Source organism: Phalacrocorax carbo, chromosome 30 (genome assembly GCF_963921805.1).
Source record: "Phalacrocorax carbo chromosome 30, bPhaCar2.1, whole genome shotgun sequence".
NCBI lineage: Eukaryota > Metazoa > Chordata > Aves > Suliformes > Phalacrocoracidae > Phalacrocorax > Phalacrocorax carbo.
This window is the reverse complement of record NC_087542.1, coordinates 293,658-310,857: the sequence shown is the minus strand read 5'-3', so window position 1 is coordinate 310,857 and position 17,200 is coordinate 293,658. Positions and strand designations below refer to the sequence as shown.

The window sequence follows — 17,200 nt, the reverse complement described above, 5'->3', positions numbered from 1 at the left end:
AAGGTGCCGCAAACGTGGAAATGGGACTATTTATTAACGGGGACGGGGCGGGGGCGGGGGTGGGGGTGGGCCCGGCCTCCTGGGGCTCCCCTCCCCCCACCCCCCCCTTAAAACACTGAACAGAAAAAAGCAGAAAAAACCAAACCCCCCCAGGCGGCCCCAAAACGGGGCGGGGGGGGGGGGCGGGGGGGGCACCCCGGGCGCCGGAGCTACAGCACGATCCAGGTGTAGCGCTCGTTGTCCGCCAACACCTTCAGGGAGCAGCCTGGGGGCAGCGCGGGGGTGAGGGGGGAGCCGGCGCCCCCAGACCCCCCCCGGCGCCCCCAGGGCCCCCCCCGGGCCCCCCCAGACCCCCCCAGACCCCCCCCCACCTTTGTGCAGCGCCTCGTTCGTCATCCTGTTGACGTAGCGGCCGCTGCTCTCCGGGACGAGCCACCTCATCACCGTGTCGACGCAGCCCTTGCGGTGCGAGCTCCACACGCTGCCGCTGCGGCGGGGGTTGGGGGGCGCCCGGCACCCCGAAACGCCCCCTCCCCCCCCCGCAACGGCGCCCGCCCGGCTCCGGCGCCCGCCCCACACCCCCCAAATCGCCCCCCAGGGCGCCCAAATCGGTCCCTGGGACACCCAATCACCCCCCAGAACCCCCTAATCACCCTCTAGACCCCCCAATCACCCCCCAGAACCCCCCAATCACCCCCCAGAACCCCAAAATCACCCCAAATTGCCCCCCAGGGCGCCCAAATCGGCCCCTGAGACTGTCAATCACCCTCCCCCCCCCAAAATTCCACCCCCCCAAACCCCAATCACCCCCCCAGAACCCTCAGATCACCCCCTGGCACCCCAATTCATGCCCTGGCATCCCTCAGACCCCCCAAATCACCCCCTGGAACCCCCAAATCGCACCCCAGAATTCCAAATCACCCCCGACCCCCCAAATCACCGCTCACCACAACCCCCCCCAATAACCCCCCGACCTCCCAAATCACCCCCTGGAACCTCAAATCGTCACCTGGCACCCCCAAATCTCTCCCCAGACCCCTCCAAATTGCACCAGAGACCCCCAAATCTCCACCCACCTCCCCCAAATGGCCACTCAGCCCCCCCGAATCACCCCATGTCACCCCCACCTCAGCCCCCAGACCCCCAAATCACCCCCCAACCCCTGAAATCGCCCCCCAGACCCTCAAAACCATCCCCCAGCAGTCCCAAATCGCCCCCTAAGACCCCCCGGACCCCCAGATCACCCCCCTCACCTCGTCTGCCCCTTGACCTCGGCGAGGTCCCCCACGCTGACGGTGACGAAGGTGCCGGTGTTGAGGTCCCAGGCGACCTTCAGGCTGGTGTGGTACGTCTTTGGTCTGCGGGAGGAGGGGGCTCAGCCCGGGCCGGGGAGGGGGGGGCTCCGTGCCAGCACGGGGGGCGCTCAGCGCGGGCCGGGGGCGATCGGGGGTCCCCCGGCCCCCCCTCACCGAAGCTGCCCCTCCTCCTCGGGCGAGGGGAAGGCCAGGAGCAGCAGCCCGATGTTGATGACGACCTGGTTGGTCTCGGGGCACACCTGGGGGGGCGGGGGAGGCAGTGGGGGGTGAGCGGGGGGTCCCGGGGCGGGGGGGGGTCCCCGCCGCGCCCCCATCCCCCCCCCGCACCTCGAGGATGACGATGTCGTAGTCGCTGAAGGAGCAGAACTGGCGGGACCAGGCGGCGTCGTTCCGGATGACCTCGTTGATGACGTACTCGAAGTCCAACGTCAGCTGCTCCACGGTCAGGTATTGCCCCTGGGGGGGGGCTGGGGGTCAGCGCCGTGCCGGGGGGGGTGGGGGGCACCCCGGGGACCCCTCCCCTGCACCCACCTGCGCCGTCGCCCGCTCCTTCAGCGGCTTCAGGCTGCGGCCGCGCAGGTCGGTCACCACGAAGGGCAGCGAGATCTTGTCGTCCTCGTACTCTGGGGGAGGAGACAGAGTCGGGGGGGCCCCAAAATGGGGAGGGGGGGCCCAGAACGAGGAGGGGGGGACCCAGGACGGGGGGGGGCCCCCAGGACGGGGAAGGGGGCCCCAGGACGGGGAAGGGGGCCCCAGGACGGGGAAGGGGGCCCCAGGACGGGGAAGGGGGGGCCCAGAATGGGGAGGGGGGAGCCCAGAACGGGGAAGGGGGGGCCCAGAACGGGGAAGGGGGGGCCCAGAACGGGGAGGGGGAGCCCCAGAACGGGGAGGGGGGGCCCAGAACGGGGAGGGGGAGCCCCAGGACGGGGAGGGGGGCCCCGCAGCGGCTCACCCTCCTCGGGCGCGGTGGGCTCGCCGGGCTCCAGCACGTAGCGCAGTTTGGTGTAGTTGACGTAGCCGGGCTCGGGGGGGGGCGCGGGGGGGGTGCAGGGGGGGCCGGGGGCCGGGGGGGGCTCCCCCGCCGGGCTGCCCTCCCCCCGCGGGGAGGCGGGGTGCAGGGGGCAGCGCCCCGATACCGCCGGGGCTGAGCCGGGGGTCGCGGGGGCGGGGGCGGGCGGGGAGCGGCACTCGAAGCCGGCGGTGCCGCTGCCATCATCCTCCTCCTCCTCCTCCTCCTCCTCCTCCTCGCCCGCGCCGCCGGCCGGCGCCGGCCCCGTGGCCTCCTTGGCGCGGCGGAAGATGTCGGCCACGAACTCTTTGGCTTTGGCCACGGCGGGAGAGAGCCCCGGCCCCGCCCGGCCCCGCCCGGCCCCGCCCGGCCCCGCCGCCCCGGCTCCCTCCCGCTCCCCCGGCTCCTCCGGTCGCGGCGGGACGGATCCTGCGCGGCGGCCGGGCCCCGCCGCGCTCCGGCGCTCGTAGAGGATTTGGCAGGAGCTGCTGTCGCCTGCGGGAGGGAGCGGGGGGTCCCGGGGGGGGCATAAAATCACAGAGTCGTTACGGCTGGAAAAGACCTCGAGGACCATCGAGTCCAGCCCCAACCCAACCCCCCCCCAAACCACGTCCCCAAGGGCCGCGTCTGCGCGGTGTCTGACCCCCCCAGGGACGGCGACTCCCCCACCTCTCGGGGCAGCCTGTGCCACTCCCTGACCGCTCTGGCAGGGGAGACATTTTCCCTCACACCCAACCTAAACCTGCCCTGACGCAGCTCGAGGCCGGTTCCTCTCGTCCCATCGCTCGTTCCTTGGGAGCAGAGACCGACCCCCCCTCACTCCAGCCCCTCTCAGGGGGCTGCAGAGAGCGAGAAGGGCTCCCCTCAGCCCCCCCTTCTCCAGGCTAAACCCCCCCAGCCCCCCCAGCCGCCCCCCAGCACACTTGTGCTCCAGACCCTGCCCCAGCCCCGCTGCCCTTCTCTGGACACGCTCCAGCCCCTCAAGGCCCTTCTTGTCCCGAGGGGCCCAAACCTGAGCCCAGCACTCGAGGTGGGGCCTCCCCAGTGCCGAGCACAGGGGCCCCATCCCTGCCCAGCTCCTGCTGGCCACACCAGTGCTGACACAAGCCCGGGGGCTGGTGGCCTCCTTGGCCACCCGGGCACTGCTGGCTCATGCCCAGCCGGCTGTCAGCCAGCACCCCCAGGGCCTTCTCCGCCGGGCACTTCCCAGCCCCTCTGCCCCAGGCCTGGGGCGCTGCCTGGGGTTGGGGTGACCCAAGGGCAGGAGTGGGCCCCCTTGGCCTTGTTAAGCCTCACCCAGTTAAGCTCAGCCCATCGATCCAGCCTGTCCAGGCCCCTCTGCAGAGCCTTCCCGCCCTCGAGCAGCTCGACCTTCCCACCCAACTCGGTGCCATCTGCAGCTCCCTGGGGGCGCGCCCGATCCCCTCGCCCCGCTCATTGATGAAGGCATTAAACAAGACCGGCCCCAGCACTGAGCCCTGGGGACCCCGCTCGTGTCCCGCCCTAACCGCACTTCGCTCCGGAGGTTCACCGCCCCTCTCCCGGCCCGGCTCCCAGCTCGCCGCCCCTCTCTCGGGGGCCGGGCCCCTACCTGCGGCGTGGACGGCGACGGCGCAGGCCACCAGGGAGTAGCTGGTGTTGAGCAGGACGACCTGGTCCTTCTTGAGCTGGAAAGCGGGCTGGAAGGTGGGGAAGGGGTAGACCACCTGGTACTTGGTGTGCAGCATGAAGCCGTGCCGCAGGCAGTGCGCCTGCCGGTCGCCTGCGGGCAGCCGGGGAGAGGCGGCGACTCAGCGCGGCGGGAGCCGGGACGGCGGCTGCCCGCGACTCCGCGGCGGGACCGGCGGCGCGGCGGCGGCTCACCGGGGTGGGCCAGGGCCATGTCTCGGCAGCCGGGGCAGTGCCGGGGGGGCGGCATGGCCACCGCGCTGATGTAAATGTCCCGGTGGTTTTCATCGCTCATCATCATCATGTTGACGAGGAGGCCGTTGGCGGAGCGGGTGCTGCGGGGACGGGGGAGGGCGCGGTGAGGCGGCGGCGGCGCCGGCGGGGGGACGCGGCGCGGGGGGGACGCGGGGGGACGCGCGCTCACTTGAAGCCGAAGACGATGACCTTGGAGGAGTCGCTGGGCCACTCGCAGACCGTCAGGTACAGGTCGCTGTAAATCTCCTCGTCCTGGAAGAGGCGAACCTGCCGCACCTGCGGGAGGGGGCATGGTGAGGGGGGCGGCCGCGGGGCCCCCCAAAACACCGGGGGAGCTGCCGGGAGGTGCCCGTCTGTCTGTCTGTCGGGGGGGACACGTGGTACCAGTTTGAGCTTGCTGTGGACGTTGAACTCCCACCAGTAAAGGTGGTAGATGTAGAAGGAGAAGTCGTCGTCGCCGCTGTTGCTGGTGTAGGACAGGACGTAGCGGCCGCACTTAGAGAAGCCGAGGAAGATGTGCCTGAGGGGGGGGGACGCGGCAGCTCCAGCGCAGCCCCCGGACGGGGGGGTCGCCCCCCACAGCCCCCCGAAACGGGGGGCCGCCACCCGCCTGCCCCGCGGCCTCACCCCGCGTACAGAAAGTCCTCGTCCACGATGCTCTTGAGGGAGACGCAGACCCGCGGGGGCAGCTTGCGGAAGAGCCGGGGCGAGAGCTGCCCGCTGATCTGGGGAGGGGGCAGCGTGTCAGGGACCCCCCAACGCTCCCCAGCCCCTCACCCACCCCCGAGACCCCCCTATCCCCCCTCTCGAGGTTCCCCCCCACCCCAGGGCTCCCCCCCAGCCTGTCCCCATGTCCCCAAACCCCTCACGCACCCCAATCCCGGGACCTACCCCCCCCGACTCGGGGTCACCCCCCACCAAACTCGGGGCTCCCCTAGGGCCAGCCCCCCTAAACGCGGGGTGACCCGCCCCTTCTCCCCTCAGGGCCACCCCCTCAAACCCGTTCCCCCCATCTCGGGGCTCCCCCGGAACCACCCCTTCCCCAAACTCGGGGACACCCCCCAAAACTCGGGGCTGGCCCCCCCAAAATCGGGGCTCCCCGAGACCCCGCCGCCCCCACACACCACGCAGGACCACCCCAGCTCGGGCTTCCCCGCCAGGGACCCCGGCCATGTCCCCTCGATGTCGCCCCCCCCCTCAGCCCCCCGCCCCTCTCCCGGGGCTCCCCCTGCCGCCGGCCCCGCCGCCCCCCGCTCACCTTGACGCGGTCCAGCTGCCTCACGACGTGCTCGCGGCGGCCCCGCGGGCCCGGCCCGGTCGAGGACCCGCCCGCCGCCCCCGCCGGGCCCCGCTTCCCCCCCGGGCCGCCCCGCTCCGATTTCGAGCTGGGCGCCATTTTCCCCCCGGCCCCCTCCGCTTCCGGAGCGCCCTCAGCCCGCCACCGACGGCCCGCCCACGCCGCGCGCCCATTGGAAGCCGCGCCACCGCCCGCGTTCCTCATTGGGGGACCCGGCGGCGCGAGGCGGGCGACCCCCGCTCCATTGGTCCCGCGCATCCGTCAATCCCCACCGCTCCCCACCCCGGCGAGGCGATGCTACCAATGAAAGCGCAGCCCCCGCGCCCTGATTGGCCCATCCGCCCGCTCATCCGCTGTGGAGCGGTTGCCATGGAGAAGAGGCACAGGCGAGGAGGCGGCCCCTGGGGAGCGGGCGGAAGCCGTTGCCATGGCGACGGGGATGTTGCGGCCGGGCCTAAGCCCGGGCCTAGGCCTAGGCCTGGGCCTGGGGACGCTGGGGGCCGCAGCACCCCCCAGGGCCGAGCCACGGGGCACCGGGAGGCGGCACCAGGCCCAGGACCCCACCCGGGACGGGGGAAATTCACCAAAACCCGGCTTTTTCTTCTTAAAAACTTTATAATAGATTTGTGTGTGAAAGCACAAAATAAACCCCGTTGCGCAGCCCAGCCCAGCCCCCCCGAGGGCTCCCTGGGGACAGGCACTTAGCAGGGGGACAGCAGGGGATGGTCCCCACCCGGGGACCCGCTTTGGTGGGGGGGACATGGGGTGGGGGGGCAAAGTGCTGGGGGGGACACGGGGACCCCGGGGAGAGACAGGGGGACCCCAGGAGTGGGGGGGGGGGGTTGTCAGTGTCACCCTGCCCCTGGGGCAGGGACCAGGAGGGGACGTAGCAGCTCTGATCCCTGTGATTGTCACAGCAGCGCCCGGGGGGGGGTCCTGGGTGACCCCCCCAAAACACCTGGACCCCTCCTGGCCCCAGGCCGGTGGGGTGATGGTGGGGGGGGCTCATCGGCGGAGCTTTTGGAGCTGGAAGAGAAGAGGGGGGTGGTGAGGGGGGCCGGGGGGTCTCCAAGAAGACACCCCCCCAGCACTGCCCCCTCACCTCGCTCTCCACCAGGTTCCGCTTGTAAAGCGCTTCCTTGGCTGCATCCTGCCGAGAGGGAGGCATCAGGGGGTGCGGGACCCCGTCCCAAATGGCCCCTGGGGGGCTGCCCCACGGCGGGGGGGGGTACCCCATGGCGGGGGGGGGGGTGTGGGTGTGGGTGCTGCCTCACCCGTTTGCCTTCGGTGCCCAGGCGCCGCGCCGTCTCGGTGTAGAGCTGCAGGTACCGCTCCAGCTGGGCCAGGTACTCTGAAAATGAAAGGAAAGGGGGGGAAAAAAAAGGAGGAAAGAGGGGGGGGGAAAAAAGGAGGAAAAGGGGGGGGGGGGGGGAAAGGAGGAAGGGGGGGGGGAAAGGAGAAAAGGGGGGGGGAAAGGAGAAAAGGGGGGGGGAAAGGAGAAAAGGGGGGGGGAAAGGAGAAAAGGGGGGGAAGGAGAAAAGGGGGGGGAAAAAAGGAGGAAAAGGGGGGGAAAAAAGTGGGAAAAAAAGGAGGAAAAGGGGGGAAAAAAGGAGGAAAAGGGGGGAAAAAAAGGAGGAAAGGGGGGGAAAAAAGAAAGGAGGAAAGGGGGGAAGAAAAAGGAAGAAAGGGGGGAAAAAGGAGGAGAGGGAAAAGGAAAAGGGAAAAAGAGGAAGTGGGAAAACAAGAAAGAGAGAAAACATTGGCGGGTAAAAAAAAGTGGGGGGTAAAAAAAAGTGGGGGTGCCCGTCCCCCCCGCACCCTCCGTGGGGACCCACCTTTGCGGAAGGGGGGGCCGCCGTGCTGCAGGCGGGAGCGCAGGCTCTGGCTGCGCCGGGCGATGTCCTGGTGCTGCTCCCGCAGCTCGGGGGGGACCGGCCGCTGCGCCTGCGCGTACGCCAGCATCTGCGGGGCACGGGGGGATCAGGGGGGCACGGGGGGATCGGGGGGGGGGCAAAGGGGAATGGCGGGGTCCCCCCGAACACCGCAGCAGCTGCCCTCACCTTCCTCTCCAGCTTCTCGCGGTCGAAGGCCAGCAGGTTGAGGCTGGGCAGCGGCGGCACGGCCCGGCTGCAGGGGGAGACGGCCCCGGGTGAGCGGGGGGCGGTCGGGACCCCCCAGCTCAGCCCCTCGCCTTTCGGGACCCCATCTGCCAGCGCAGGCCCGTGGGGAGAGGAACGGGGGTCCCGGGGGGTGACCGGCCGCTCCTCTCCTCCGCAGGACGCCTGCCCTTCCTCCTCCTCCTGCACCCTGCGCTGCTCCCTGGCCACAGCAGCTACGGCAAGTGCGGACCCCCCTGGGTCAGGGACCCCCGCCCTGGGTCAGGGACCCCCACCCCGGGTCAGGGGTGGGAGCTGCCACCGAGAAGGGATGGGGCAGGACAAGGTGCCCAGAAATCAGAGCTGTCCTGGGGCGGGGGCTGGGCTGTGCCCCTCTGGGCAAAAGCAGGCCCCGGGGAGGAAGAGGAGGAGGAGGAGGAGGAGGAGAGGTGAAGGCAGGGCCGGCCTGGCTACAGCACCGAGCAGACGGCTGTCCTGAGAGGGAAGGAGAGACAGAGAGGAGAGACGGTGAACGGCCCCCGCCGCGCCAGCGCCGCGACCCCACTCCCGCGTCCCCCATCCCACCCCCCCAGGGACGATTCGGAGCCCGGGGACCCCTCGGGTGAACCCCAAAGGCGGGTGCCGCACCCCGGCGCACCCTGCCCGCGGCGGTGCCGCCGCGCCGCGAGCCGGGTCCCCCCCGGCACTCGCCTGTTGTTCACCTCCTTGGCGGGAGCCACGGCTGGTTTGGGCTTGGGGACGGCGACCTGGAGAAGAGCCGGGTTTAAGGTGTTCCGCTGCCCCGGGGCAGGCGGGGCCGAGCCGCGGGCGGCGTGGGGCGCCCGCCGCGGCGCTTACCGGCGGCACGGTGCTGGGGTTGATGACCAGCCAGCGCTCCGTCCTCGTCTCCAGCTGCTGCGAGCTCAGGGGCTCCCTGATCCGCACGATCACTTCCAGCTTCCCTCCCGTGGGCCGGCGGCCGTCCAGCAGCTGCGGGAGAGGGGGGAAATCCCGCTCAGCGACCGGAGACGGGGGGAGCGTCGGCCCCCAGGCGACGGCGGCGCGACGAAGCCCCCCGCGCCCCTCACCTCCACGATCTCCCGAACCTCGCACGTCGTCTCCAGCGCCTCCAGCTTGAGCTGGGCCGTGCCGATGACACGGTCTGTCTTGAACAGCCCCCTGCGAGAGGGGAGAGGGGGAAACGCAACGCTGGGGCTGGGGCAGAGGGGCTGGGAAGTGCCCGGCGGGGAAGGCCCTGGGGGTGCTGGCTGACAGCCGGCTGGGCATGAGCCAGCAGTGCCCGGGTGGCCAAGGAGGCCACCAGCCCCCGGGCTTGTGTCAGCCCTGGGGTGGCCAGCAGGAGCCGGGCAGGGATGGGGCCCCTGTGCTCGGCCCTGGGGAGGCCCCACCTCGAATGCTGGGCTCAGGTTTGGGCCCCTCGGGACAAGAAGGGCCTGGAGGGGCTGGAGCGTGTCCAGAGAAGGGCAGCGGGGCTGGGGCAGGGTCTGGAGCACAAGTGTGCTGGGGGGCGGCTGAGGGGGCTGGGGGGGTTTAGCCTGGAGAAGAGGGGGCTGAGGGCAGCCCTTCTCGCTCTCTGCAGCCCCCTGAGAGGGGCTGGAGTGAGGGGGGGTCGGTCTCTGCTCCCAAGGAACGAGCGATGGGACGAGAGGAACTGGCCTCGAGCTGCGTCAGGGCAGGTTTAGGTTGGGTGTGAGGGGAAATGTCTCCCCTGCCAGAGCGGTCAGGGAGTGGCACAGGCTGCCCCGAGAGGTGGGGGAGTCGCCGTCCCTGGGGGGGTCAGACACCACGCAGACGTGGCCCTTGGGGACGTGGTTTGGGGGGGGTTGGGTTGGGACTGGATTTGATGGTCCTCGAGGTCTTTGGCAACAACCCCCTCCTCTTACCCCTTGTGCGCCACTTCGAACTTGATGCCCTTGGTCTGAAGGACGCGCCTGAGCCCGCGGTGCCCCCGGTTCATGTAGAGCTTGAACTGCTCCTTGAACTCTGCCGGGGAGCAGGACGGCACCGAAACCACGGCACCAGCAGCAGGAGCGGCGCGGAGCCCCCGGCGAGACGGGGACGGGGAGCAGAGCCGCGTTAGTGACCCCCCGCCCCGTCACGCTAACGACCCTCAGCCCGAAGCCTTCCCCCCCTCCCCGCCTCTCCGGAAGGGCCAAACGGGGCATTTACCAGGAGAATCGGTGTTTTTGACGACGCTGGTCTTGTCTTTCTGAGCTTCCTCCTGCCGAGGCGAAGGCGGGAGGTGAGGGCCGAGCCGCCCGGGCGGGGAGCGCGGGGCGGCGGGGCCGACTTACGGCGTTGGGGTACGGGAACTCGAAGCGCACGAAGGCGTCCAGGTCGTTGGGAGCCACCCCTGCGAGGCAGACACGGCGTGAGCGCCGCGCCGGCAACGCCGACCCCTCAACGGGTCGCCGCGGCCCCGGAGCTGTGCCAGCGCCGGCCGACAGGTCGCAGGCTGCCGCGAGCCCCCCGCGCTCCCCGACCCGCTCCCCCGTCACCTGGCGGCGCCGGGAGGTTGATGCCCTTCACTATCGACAGCACCATGTCGTTGCTGTTCAGCTCCGGAAAGATCCTGCGGGTGAAGAGAGCGGGAGAATCCGTCAGCGCCCGCCCGACCCTCCTCATCCTCGCCACCCGCGCCCGGCCAGCGCCCCCCTACTTGACGACGCTGAAGGTTCGCTGCTCGTAGTGGTACTTGGGCAGGGGGAAGCCCCGGGCGTGGGCCTGCTTCAGGATCTCCATGTTCTGCTTGCAGTCCTCTGCCATCTTCTCGAACCTGCCGGGGAGAGCGGCTCCGCTTCAGCCCACGGCCTCATCTTCCTCGGCACCGCCGCGAGGAAGGCGCCTCCCCCCGCGGCGAAACCCTGCCCGCGCCGCCCCGGCGGACCGACGCCCGGACTCACTTGGTCGTCTCCGCGATGTTCCCCAGGTGAGTGAACTGCTTGGAGTAACTCACGCACATCTGGGAGGGAGACGGGGGGGCGGGAAGGTTTCTGCGTCCCGGCGGCCTCCCGGCGCGGGCGGCCGCGGAGCAGCGGAGCTCACCGGGCCGCCGCGGCCGCCCCGACGCCGCAGCCGCCCGGCCCAGCGCTCCCCGGACACGCGGGTGCTGGGTTTTCGAGGCCCAGAGGCGTCACCCCCTTCCCGAGCGTCCCGCTCCAGCCTGGAGGTTTCTTCTCCAGCAGAAAACTCTGCTTCAGTCTAAGCTCAGCCTGGATTCAGGCTGAGATTTAAAGCTGCAGCTTCTCACCCCGGATTTAGGCTGAGAATTAAAAGCTGCAGCTTCTCACCCTGGATTCAGGCTGAGATTTAAAGCTGCAGCTTCTCACCCCGGATTTAGGCTGAGAATTAAAAGCTGCAGCTTCTCACCCCGGATTCAGGCTGAGATTTAAAGCTGCAGCTTCTCACCCCGGATTTAGGCTGAGAATTAAAAGCTGCAGCTTCTCACCCCGGATTTAGGCTGAGATTTAAAGCTGCAGCTTCTCACCCCGTCCCTGGCGAGGGAAGCAGCTCGTTTCCTTCCTCCTCACCATCCTTCCTTCCTCACTGCAGGTGAGGAAGACCCCCCCAGGTTCCCCTCCTTCGCCCGTCGCGTCTCGCCCGCCTCGTTCTCCGTCTCGCCCCACACGTGGCCGAAATAACGCCGTTTTCCGGCGCCGCTACCTCATGCTGCTGCCTGATCAGCTTCACCAGCTCCAGGTACTGGCTGGCTGCCTCGGGGGAGATGGGCACCCCCCGCCGCTGCACGAGCACAAAGTCCTCCTTGTTCACGGGGGCTTCGGGGACCTGCGGCGGGGGGACGGGAGCGGACCCGTCACGCGGAGACGCCCGGCGCCGGGCCCCCGCGAAGCTAAACCGAATCCCCCCCCGCCCCCGACCTTGGTGATATCGACGGGGAGGCCGTTCTGCGAGGCCTCGATCATGGGGTCCAGCCCTTTGGCCTGGCGCAGGAAGAGCTTGGCCCCCTCGATGTCGTTCTTCTGCTTGGCGCGGAGGGCGGCCTGCATCAGCTGCTTCCTCCGGCCCTCCAGGAACGCCAGCTGCTGCTGGGCTGCGGGGAAAGAGGGGGGCTCAGCACTGCGGCGGGGCTGCCGGGGCCGGGGGCTCGCCGCACGCCGGCCCCCTCGCCCCCCGGCGCGGTCGGGCTCGGCGAGGACAGAGCGTCGGCGGAGGCCGGTACCTTTTCCCGAGGTTTTGGGGGCCGGTTTGGCAGCGGCGGAGGAATTCGGGGCGCCCGCGGAGGAGGCTCGGGGAGGCGGCGGCGGCTGCTTGGGCTGGGAGGCGGCGGCGGCTCTGGCTGCGGCAGGGCGGGCGGAGGACTGTGCCGGGAGCAGGAGGGACGGCGTCAGAGGGGGGCGGCACGGTTTGGGCTCCTAAGGCGGCCGGGGGAGTCGGACGGGGGGGTCCCGAGCCCCCCAAAACCCCCCACCTTTGCCTCCTCGGCGCCCTCCTCTTCCTCCTCCCCGTGGTCCTCCTGCCCGGCCAGCTTCATGGCCGTTTCCAGCACTCCGGCGATGCTCTGGTCTCCGGGTGGCATCTCCGTGCCCTGGATGGGCTGGAAGCCTGGCCGAGGGGGTGCGAAGGGGGAAAGGCTGGGCAGCACCGACGGGGGGGACCCGAACCTTCCTCCCCGCGGCACGCCGGCTTTGGGAAACGGCCCCGAGAAGCTCTCGCCGCGAAAGGGACGGGGAAAATACCTGGCGGAACGGGCAACTCTGAGAAATCCACCGTTTTGCCCGCTTTGTGCGCCCGGATGGCGTCCTGGTATTGCTGGAAGGGGAAGCGGAGGTGAGCGGGGCCGCGGCAGCGCCGGCAGCACCGCGGCGGCACCGGCAGCGCCGCGGCGGCACCGGCAGCACCGCGGCTCCCGCACCTTGACGATGCGCTCGTGCATCCGGGCCTTGCGGTCGTCTCCCTTGCTCTTGGCCTGCGCCGCCGCCGTCTTGTAGCGCTCCATCCTCTGCTGCAGAGCCTCCAGCGCGTCCCGGGGAGCCGGGGGGACGTCTGCTGGGGGGGAGAGCGGGAGAAAAGCTTCACTCGTCTTTTCCTTTCAACTTCCCTTTCCCTGGAGAGCGATTTGGGGTTAAAATTCAGCCGTTGGGGTGCCTACCTGCCGCGGGAGACGCCGGTTTAGCTTCCGGCACAGGCGCCGTGGCGGCAGGCGGCGGCTGGCCGGGCGACAGCAGCTCCTTCGGCAGCTGGTCTGCGGGGAGGAGGCGGCGATGGGCGCCCGCAGACACGCGGCGAGGCGACTGCCGCGCCCGGGACGAGCGGAACCGCCGCGCCGCCTTTCTCGTGCCTCCGGAAAGGGGGTGCGAACGCCCCCCACCGCGCCCCGGGGACGGCTCGGCCCTTACCGGGAGGCGGCGGCACGCTGCTCAGCTCCACCGGCCGGCCCTTCCCCGCCGCTTCGAGCAGGGCGTCAAAGCTCTGAAAAGTCAGGAGAAAAGTGGAAAACCTTGCTGTTTTTCTGCATTGAGCTCCGCCGACGGCCCCGGCCCACCCGCCCGCCCCTTGTTTTACTACAGAAACCGCAAAAAGGGGGAGATTCGCATCAATATTTACCAGGGAGGGAAATCCGGGCCCCTCCGGCCGCCCGGAGCCGTACCTTTGCGAGCCGGTAGTGCTTGGCGGCCGTCTCCAGGTCTCCGCGCTGCTTGGCGTGCAGCGCCGCCAGCTTGTACTCCCGCTGCCGGTCCCGCAGCAGGGCCTCGGCGCCGGCAGAGCCTGGGGGAGCGGGGAGGAGAGCGGCGTTGCCGGTTTCCCCCCGTCAGCGGCCGGGTACGGCCATCTCCGGAGCGAGAGAACGAACCAAACCCTTGCCTGGGTGGGAAGACGGCGAAGGAGGAGCTGGTTTCGTGTCCGGAGGGCTGACGGGCAGGACCTGGGGCTTCGGGAGGACGGGGGGCGGCTGCGGGGGTGGCTGCGGGGAGCCGGGGGGTGCGGCGGGCATCGGGGACGCCGGGGCGGGCGGCGGGGGGCTCACACCCTTCCCCAGTGCCACCGGAGGGGGTATTTCCTCCTCATCGATCTTTTTTCCCTTCTTGACGGAGACCAGCATGTTCTCCAGCGTCTGGAAGGAACAGGCACAGGGTAAAACTCGCTGTCGCCCCGATATTCCCCCACCCCCGTGGAAAGAGAAGCCTCAGAGGCTGCTGGGACAGCAGCGAAGGCGCCAGAGGTAGGAAAAACCCAACGTCCTGCCTAAAAGCAGCGCCCAGACTTGGGCTGGAGGTCGGGGGTTGCTCATCCACGGGGGATCCGGCCCCAAGCTCTACAAACTCCTCATTTTTCCACGCAAAACGCCCTTGGGCCGCCTCCTCTCCCAGCCTGTGAGAGGCGGCCACCCCGCTCTGCCGGCGGCCCGAACCCGCGGGAAGGGCGAGCTCTGCCCCCGAGAGAGCGGCGCCACCCTCGGGCTCTCCTCAGGGAGCCTCGGGGGCCCCAAAAAAGGCTCTTAACGGTGGGGGACTGAGACCTCCCCCGAGTCAGAGCCCGGGGCGACGCGCGATCCCGCCTCAGGGCTCAGGGAGGGCTCTGTGCCAGAACGGGGCGGGCAGGAAAGGCCCGAGCGTGGCAGAAGGGGCTTAACCAGGGTGGGAAATGGGCAGGAGGGAAAAAACACAACTCAAAAATTAAAAAAAAAAATATAATAAACCTAAAACTATTCAAAGGGCTTTAAAAAAGTGTGAGGAACTGGGACCTTGAGGTTGTTTTAGACGTTTGGCCGGAGCCGGCTGCGCTCCACGAGGTCTCAGAGATAATTACAGCGCAGCGGCTGCGCCCGCCTTGGGTGTACGTTATCGCCCACAATTAAGCACTGAAATCGAGGCGGCCCCGTTTTCCCAAGAACTCCACTTAATTCCTGCGCGAAGCCGGCCGGGCTCCCGGCGCCAGGGAGAGGCCGGAGCTCGGCCGCAAGCGCAAAACCCGCCGCGTTCGGAAACGCCGGCCGAGCTCAGACCGAACGGTTTCACTTAGTTAAAGACTCGAGGAAGGCGAGGGCGCCGCGTCAGAGCCCCGAGCCCCCGGCGCACGACCCCGGCTCACCTTGAGGCCCCTCTCGTAGCGCCGCACCCGGGAGCCGTCCCCGGCCTGCCTGGCGCTGGCGATGGCCGTCCGGTACATCGCCGCCCGCTCCGCCAGCGTGGACTCGATGCCGCCGGGCTCCGGAGGCGCCTCCGGCACCTGCAGCCGCCCCGAGGAGAAGCTTTGGGATCGGCCCAGCGAGAGCCGGGCTCCCCCCGCCGCCGATATCCGCTCGGGTCGGGGGCTCGGAGCGGAGCCGGCTCCGACCGGGGCTGGTGCGGCCGCCCTCCCCCATCGGCTCCGTGGTTTCACAGCCTCTGCGGGCACAAGGAGCAGCCCCAGGGAGCAGCGGGAGAGCCCCGGCAGCTCCCAGCGAACAGGGGTTGCCTGAGAAGGGCTGAAAAAGGGATCGTCGGACACTTAGTCCTCCTCGATTCCGATAAATTTGCTAAGTGCTGTCTCCGCGCTCGCATTTTCTAGGCGAGGACGCGGCAGAGGGAACCCAGCTCCTGCCCTGACCCCAGAAAAGCCTTTCGCCTCTCCGGGGAGCGGCTCTGCCTGACAGGGTCACGTTTTCTCATCAGGGAAACAAACAAAATGACACAAAAGTCTAAAAAAGGGTCGGTTCCGGCGCTGCTGCCGCAGAAGCGGAGCCGAAGGCGCATCGTACCTTGGCGGGAGGTGCCGGCGCGTCCCCGCTCCCTTCCTCTTCGCCCAGCACCTCCTGCAGCTCGGCCTGCGAAGCGCCAGGAGGTTCATCAGCACCGATCCGGGGCCAAAAAGCCCTTTTTTGGGACAAGATGATCCTGAGGGCTCAAACCCCTTCTCACCATGAGATCATCCTCATCCTCCAGCTCTTCGTCATCATCCCCCTCCTCCTCCTCGTCCTTCATGCACAGGGCGGCCATCCTCTCAATCGCCTCCATTGGCAGAGGGGCTGGAGGAGAAGCAGCACAAGGGTTTTTTTGGGGGCCACGTACCTGGTTTTTGATGGTTTAAGCCCGCGGGCAGGGGAGCGCGGCCAGGGCGGGGCAGGAACCACCCGAGAGGAGCCATTTGCTCCACAGTGTGTGACAAATTATCCCAGCCGAGGTCGGCAGCGCTCACTTTTCCCCTTGGGCCTCTCCCCCGGCACGGCTCGGCCTCCCACCAGCGCCAGCAGCTCAGCCTCCAGCTCGGCGGCATCGTCCCCGGCGTCGTCCCCCGCCGGCCCCTCCGGAGAGAGGTCCACCAGCAAACCCATCTGCGGGGAGGGAAGGGGGGCCGGCGCTGAGGGCAGAATGCTAATGGTGCCTCATTAGGGCGAGGGGATCCCCGGGATCCGCCTGAGGGCAGGAGGGAATCGATGCGGATCCACCGGGGCGGAATCCGGTGCGTCCTGTGGTTCGGGGCTGAGCCCCCGGTGCCCCGAGCACCGCCTCCACGGCGATCCGCGAGGCGAATAAAACCATTTAAACTAATTAAAGTGCTTAAATAAAGGCGGCGGACAGTGAGGATACGCCCGGCTCAGCCATGCAAACCCTGTAACCGGAACAACCGGCATCGCTGCCGGCGCCTGCTCAACCGAAGCATGGCCTGGCACAACCAGCAGCCCGCGCGGGAGGCGCGGTGACAGCACGGTGACGGCGCCGGCCGGGGTTTGCCTCCGCCCGCCGAAGGGTGTTTACGGCACCGACCTTTCCCCGGTGCCGTGGGCACACGCGGTGTCCCGAGGGTGCCGGCACCGGGCGCCGTGCCGTACCTGCCTGGCGATGGCGGCGCCGCGGCCCGGCTGCGGGGGTGGCCTCCGGGCTCTGCTCATGACTCCGTTCCTCACCGGGGCGAGCTGGGGAGGCAGGGGGGAGTGGTGGGTGAGGGGTCCCAGCGCCTCCGGAGAGCCTGGACGGAGCCTCCCCACCCCCCGCCCAGCCGCTCCCCCTCAGCTGTCAGCAAAACCCCCACAATAGCCCCCTCCCGCCCCAGTCTGGGGCGCTGCCCCCCCCCACGCCAGCCCTTTCCCTACCACCTGCCCCCCCCAGCCCCCCTCAAAGCCCCTACCCCCTCCACCCCCCTTACAGCCCAGTTCCCACCCTCCACAAAGCCCCATTTCCCCCCAACCCCCCGTTCCTCCCCCCACAAAGCCTCACATCCCCCCCCAGCCCCCCCAAGACGCCATTCTTCCCCCCCACAGCTCCCCAGAAGGATCCGTTCCCCTCCCACGGCCACCCCCAAGGCCCCGTTCCCACCCCCAGCCCCTGCACCCCCCCAGGCCCCAGCCCTTCCAACCCCCAGCCCGCCCCGCCCCCCTAAACTACCCCTAGCACCCTCCCCCCCGCTCCCCGCAGCCCCCCCGACCCCTCAGCCCCCTCAACCCGGTACCAGAGACCCTCCCCCGAGCCCCGCCGACCTTCATCACCACTCACTTCCTCCTCCTCCCACCGCTGTCAACAACACGCCGCGCTTTACGGCGCCGCTGTCGCAAAAGCCGACGTCGTTGTCGTCTTTCGCTTGACGGCGCCCGGGGAGACTA

General features: G+C 69.6%; 2 protein-coding genes across 5 annotated transcripts; both read right to left on the bottom strand.

The window, feature by feature from the left end:
• Positions 1-15: 15 nt before the first annotated feature.
• Positions 16-5,680, bottom strand: DCAF15 (DDB1 and CUL4 associated factor 15). Of its 2 annotated transcripts, none has more exons than XM_064437249.1 (13): positions 5,507-5,680; positions 4,876-4,973; positions 4,633-4,768; positions 4,418-4,524; positions 4,189-4,328; positions 3,917-4,087; positions 2,269-2,820; positions 1,848-1,939; positions 1,644-1,772; positions 1,470-1,555; positions 1,254-1,358; positions 372-487; positions 16-265 (listed from the first exon to the last, which is right to left on the bottom strand). In XM_064437249.1, the coding sequence occupies exons 1-13, from the start codon at positions 5,642-5,644 to the stop codon at positions 210-212; spliced, it is 1,926 nt and encodes a 641-aa protein (XP_064293319.1). In that variant the 5' UTR covers positions 5,645-5,680; the 3' UTR covers positions 16-209. The 2 variants fall into 2 exon arrangements, with proteins under 2 accessions (XP_064293319.1, XP_064293320.1); XM_064437250.1 differs by having other exon boundaries at positions 4,885-4,973.
• A 466-nt stretch (positions 5,681-6,146) lies between these two features.
• On the bottom strand, positions 6,147-17,137 carry CC2D1A (coiled-coil and C2 domain containing 1A). Of its 3 annotated transcripts, none has more exons than XM_064437247.1 (30): positions 17,078-17,137; positions 16,433-16,516; positions 15,799-15,934; positions 15,522-15,628; positions 15,362-15,427; positions 14,713-14,850; positions 13,486-13,735; positions 13,271-13,389; positions 13,020-13,092; positions 12,773-12,865; positions 12,536-12,693; positions 12,360-12,432; positions 12,092-12,225; positions 11,843-11,981; positions 11,541-11,713; positions 11,326-11,448; positions 10,566-10,624; positions 10,322-10,438; positions 10,161-10,234; positions 9,957-10,015; positions 9,832-9,883; positions 9,546-9,645; positions 8,730-8,820; positions 8,500-8,631; positions 8,353-8,408; positions 7,606-7,672; positions 7,381-7,507; positions 6,820-6,896; positions 6,648-6,695; positions 6,147-6,571 (listed from the first exon to the last, which is right to left on the bottom strand). In XM_064437247.1, the coding sequence occupies exons 1-30, from the start codon at positions 17,081-17,083 to the stop codon at positions 6,551-6,553; spliced, it is 2,952 nt and encodes a 983-aa protein (XP_064293317.1). In that variant the 5' UTR covers positions 17,084-17,137; the 3' UTR covers positions 6,147-6,550. The 3 variants fall into 3 exon arrangements, with proteins under 3 accessions (XP_064293317.1, XP_064293315.1, XP_064293316.1); XM_064437245.1 differs by having other exon boundaries at positions 8,300-8,408; positions 12,536-12,669; XM_064437246.1 differs by having other exon boundaries at positions 8,300-8,408; positions 12,536-12,666.
• Positions 17,138-17,200: the final 63 nt, after the last annotated feature.

Coding starts and splice junctions, on each gene's coding strand:
- DCAF15 (XM_064437249.1), bottom strand. CDS start 5,644: ATGGCGCCCAGCTCGAAATCGGAGCGGGGCGGCCCGGGGGGGAAGCGG. Junction 4,088..4,188: donor CATGGCCCTGGCCCACCCCG/GTGAGCCGCCGC, acceptor GGCTGCCCGCAG/GCGACCGGCAGGCGCACTGC. Junction 2,821..3,916: donor CGTCGCCGTCCACGCCGCAG/GTAGGGGCCCGG, acceptor TCCCTCCCGCAG/GCGACAGCAGCTCCTGCCAA.
- CC2D1A (XM_064437245.1), bottom strand. Junction 14,851..15,361: donor CGCCGGCACCTCCCGCCAAG/GTACGATGCGCC, acceptor GGGCGGCTGCAG/GTGCCGGAGGCGCCTCCGGA. Junction 8,821..9,545: donor TTCGAAGTGGCGCACAAGGG/GTAAGAGGAGGG, acceptor CCCCTCTCGCAG/GGGGCTGTTCAAGACAGACC.